Source organism: Morus notabilis, unplaced genomic scaffold, assembly GCF_000414095.1.
Source record: "Morus notabilis unplaced genomic scaffold, ASM41409v2 Scaffold451, whole genome shotgun sequence".
In the NCBI taxonomy this organism is placed as follows: Eukaryota; Viridiplantae; Streptophyta; class Magnoliopsida; order Rosales; family Moraceae; genus Morus; species Morus notabilis.
Genome location: NW_010361080.1, coordinates 1,177,493 through 1,181,872, shown reverse-complemented (window position 1 = coordinate 1,181,872; position 4,380 = coordinate 1,177,493). Strand labels below are relative to the sequence as shown.

General features: G+C 31.1%; 1 protein-coding gene across 1 annotated transcript; it reads right to left on the bottom strand.

Moving 5' to 3' along the window:
• Window positions 1-1,389: 1,389 nt before the first annotated feature.
• LOC21408570 (heavy metal-associated isoprenylated plant protein 20) lies at window positions 1,390-3,218 on the bottom strand. The gene is made up of 3 exons (XM_010098468.2): window positions 2,968-3,218; window positions 2,752-2,827; window positions 1,390-1,858 (listed from the first exon to the last, which is right to left on the bottom strand). The coding sequence occupies exons 1-3, from the start codon at window positions 3,037-3,039 to the stop codon at window positions 1,566-1,568; spliced, it is 441 nt and encodes a 146-aa protein (XP_010096770.1). The 5' UTR covers window positions 3,040-3,218; the 3' UTR covers window positions 1,390-1,565.
• Window positions 3,219-4,380: the final 1,162 nt, after the last annotated feature.

Here is a 4,380-nt window from a genome sequence, read left to right as displayed (position 1 = left end):
TGTTTTTTGTTTAATTTTGTTTTTTATTTTTTTTATTTTTAATGTTTCTAATGCAAACATTGATTGATACTTTCAAGTGCTGTTGATTATTAAGGCCAAAACTCTGTGACCAATAATTCATCAAAGTGTAAAAGAACCTTTAACTTTTCCCCCCACTTTTTTTCAACTATTCCCTTAATTAGAGGAAAAGGGAGATTTTAATAAGTCAGAGAAAAAGAAAAAGAAAAAAAAAAGTCCTTTTCTTTTGCAACAATTATTGGTACATGCTATCGTCATTGTCATTCACTAATTATTAATGTATATGTATTATTTTTCTTTCTTTTGTTTGTTAACTGTTGGATTTTGGTTTAGATTTGATTATAATCTCTGTTTATAATAAATTATAGCTTATTTCTTTCTCACTACCGTACGTCTTTAAGTATTATTGGGCGATACTTTTGTTGTTTTTTACCAGAACAGCTCGGAGATAAATTATGTATGACGACATGTCGATTAGTTGAATTTGTCTCCCGGATTTTCAGAGTTCTGAAAAAAAAAACAAAATTTTTTTTTATTTCATTAGAGTAGGGCCAATTGGCAAGACTTCCAAGGCCAAAAAAAAGGGTAGCAAAGTACCCTATAGAATCTCGTGTTATGTTCGTGTCAAAGTGGGAAAAGACCGAGCCTAATATTTTAGTACTTCCTTATATAGAAGAGACAATTTAATCAGAAAGCTTTTAGTTAAAAATCAGGTAACTTTTATACCTCTATAACATTTAGCGCCAATTTCTTCTTTGTTTGCCAAAATTACATCGGTAATTGATTCACTTAAAAGCACTCTAATAAACAGTAGTGGTAAACCATAGGATTTTTCCTTTTCTATTGATAACTTGGGACTAATACGTGTAGACGTTTAGTTTATAAATTTAAAATTATTCTCAATTTACGTGTATTTTTTATATGAGAAAATATTATAACAAATCATGAATTATTAGTCGCATCATGACACGAATATACTAACTAAATGCACAGTAATTTTTTTGCTAGTTAGAACGAGCACTTAATTAAATTCTTAATATTATACCTCAGTAACTCTATTCAACCCAGTAGAGTTGAATATGATTCAATCACAAAGAATGGGGTCCACTTGATGAGCGTTACCAAATGGACCCTTCAATACTTTGTGGGAACATTCGATCCAACCTTATTGAATTGAGCTAAGTTAAACTCGTCGAGTTTTAATTAGCTTTAAATCATTATTCTTAACTTTTTCGCGGATCAAATTTCTTTTCTTTTTTCTATTATCATTATTATACATATACTATATCATATTGTACTATGTGTAAAGAAACAAAAATAAACCGATCCGGAGAAGCTAATTAAAGTTACCCTAATCAAATTAAAGAAAAATTCGCACACACAGATTAATTACATATCTCGAAATCCCAACCTCCGATCTTACAAAACTGCCATGAATTTGATCATTACAATACAATACAAGGACTTACTATACCCTAGTGAAAAACTCATTTTCTCTATGATCCATCAAGTTTTTACCACAAAACATAAAACATATATCTATCTATTTACATGATGGAACATGCATTTGGATTTTCGTCACTAAACATAGAAGTAAACTTCTCATCTGGGGCATTTGGGCTTGGAAGTGCCTGAACGACATTCTTTACATAACCAGAGGGTGCTTTCTTGTCGTATGCCTGTGCCACGTAAGGATAAGCCACCAAGTTGTAGGGCACGTAGGGCCAAAACTCAGCCCTCTTTCCTGTGCTCTTCACTTTCTTTAACACCTTGTTTGGCTCCACATAACCCGTCACGGTCACCCGGCTTTGCTTTCTGTTCACGTCCACTGATTTTGCACCTGCACACGTTTCCACAAAAATATTAATTAATAATTCGGTATAATTTAGTAATTAATTAAGTGGACAATCTAGGTGGTTATATGTTGGAACATTATTATGGTATGGAGTCTTGACCTGTTTGGTACGTGGGAATTTGAATTGCATTAGTTATGACATGATGGAAAATTAGGATGTATAAATTTTAATTAGTTACATATTCACATGTGATCACTAATAACGCATAATATCTAATTTTTTTTTAACAATTTTATAGGGCGTCGATGGTGTGGAGCACAATCCACCAATGGAAGGTAGATCCTGAGCAGCATGGTGTTCATCTCTATTAGTACTGACGCTTAGCACCGATGGTGTTTTAAAGTATTTTTTAATTTATATAGATACATAGATATATATATATATAAACACATATGTATATGAGCAATTTTATATTATGAGTGACATGGTAATTTTTAGTATTTTTAAACATCAAAAAGGAAAATAAAAAAGAAAAAAAAGAAAAAGAAAAACGTTAGAAGCAGTACATCAAACTCAATTAAGGTGGTAGTTGTGGCAGTTTCAGAGCAAAAATAACTCTTGTTTCCTGCAGTTGAGTTATTACTTGCTCTTCAACTTCCAATAGTAATAAACAATGACTTGAAACATGGGATAAAACAGGGACTAGTCAAAGTCGTTGAGAACCCCAAAAGGGATCGTTCTTGAGTCTTGAACTATTAACAGCTCATGGGAAATTTCTCATGGATAAAAAAAAAATCTTGTTTATAGTATATATTATCATTTTTAGAAAAAGAATTTATGTTTGAATTAGACTTAAGTTATAAGTAATAATAAAACAAGAATATACTTGGAGAATTAGAAAGAGGGATTAAGGAAGAAGTTTAAGTAGCTTTTGAACCTCTCATGGAAGTTACAGCATTCCTAACTCTCCTTTCACAACCATCACAGTCCATTTTCACCTTAATTTCAACTGTCTGCAAATCATAAAACAAAAGAAATGAATAAGAAATTAAAGAGAAAAAGAAGATCATCATAAAAAGAAAAAAAAGGTCTTATAACTAATATTGGAAAGGAAATAAATTAAAGGGGAAAAGAGATTGGTGTTGAAGAATACCTGCATTGCTTTTCGTTTCTTTCTGGGCCTATCAATGGTGAAATAGTCAGACAATTTGTCCAAAACACCCATTTCTTTTTTCTCTCTTTTTTTTTTAACGTGTGTTATGAAGGGGAAAAAAAAACACCAAGTTCAAGAGCCAAAAGAAGCAGAATAAGCTTTAAGAGAGAGAGAGAGTTGCAGGGAAAGGGGTTTAGGAGCAAAGAAATTTAATGCTATGTAATGTGTTTTTGGTCCTATATATATATGTGTGTGTGAGAAGGAGGTAAGACCAAGAGATGGAGATTTAGCAAAAACTTACATTAATAAACAATAATATTATAGCTTAGATAATGACCTGTGTCCTTAAAACTATGCTACTTTCAAACTATCAAGCCGCAGACAACTGGACCAATTTTGCATTATTTCTTAATTATTTATGCCCGGGCCCCGGATTGCAATTTTTTTTTTAAAGAAAAAATATCGAGGAATAATAAAATGTCATTAAATGAAGAGTATAATTAATTAGTAATTAGCTAATAGCTAGTCTCTGCGGTGGTTTTGTTTAAGCATTTGACAGCTTCAAAAGAATTAGCTATATAGCTAGTTGTCCTGCTGCTTTCTTTGTCCAAAAGAAAAGGGAACCGCGGAAGTGCTGTTGTAAAGTCGTTTTTTGGCCCTCCGATTTTTGTACAGCATCTTCTAATTCATCATTTTTTTCTTGATTTTTTTTTTATTTTTATTTTTTAAATATCGGCATGTATGCCAACTATGCTTCAATGTATAAGCGAGAGAATAATATCTTTATCACCTATAAACTAGTTTAGCGTCCTTAATAGCATCCATATTAACCTCTAATGTATAGTTGAGGTCCTACTAATTAGTTCAAATCTTTCATCAATACCAAATATAACATGAAACTCACTCTATCAACATATGTCCCTAAACCCCCTCAAATAAATAAATAAATAAATAAACATATGTCCCTAAACTGTATACGGTAGTTTAACATTCCCGTAAATTTTGAGAATGGATCATTTTTTTTCCCCCAAATTATGTTCCTTAGTTCAAACTACCCTTTAAGTACATAATACTAAAACAAATGACATGACACTACTCTTAATTTTATAAATATCTCTAAAATTATTGATTCAAGTTAACTTGTTCCCTAAACTATTGATTTTAAGTATCCCACTTCAAGAGGTAAAATGATCCTTTTTAACTCTAAAATTATTGATTCAAGTTAACTTGTTCCCTAAACTATTGATTTTATGTATCCCACTTCAAGAGGTAAAATGATCCTTTTTTTAAAAAAAAAAAAATTCTACTTACACGTTGACTTAAGGTACATAATTCAAATAGCATTTCTGAAATTAATTCTATTGATCCTAAACATGATCAATGTTTTAGTGTCATTTGTTACACTTTAATTAG

Bases quoted from the DNA above. Each gene is read 5' to 3' on its own strand.
- LOC21408570 (XM_010098468.2), bottom strand. From the start codon at position 3,039: ATGGGTGTTTTGGACAAATTGTCTGACTATTTCACCATTGATAGGCCC. The intron at 2,828-2,967 runs GTATTCTTCAAC...TATGATTTGCAG, and splicing joins AGAAACGAAAAGCAATGCAG to ACAGTTGAAATTAAGGTGAA. The intron at 1,859-2,751 runs GTTCAAAAGCTA...AAACGTGTGCAG, and splicing joins TGCTGTAACTTCCATGAGAG to GTGCAAAATCAGTGGACGTG.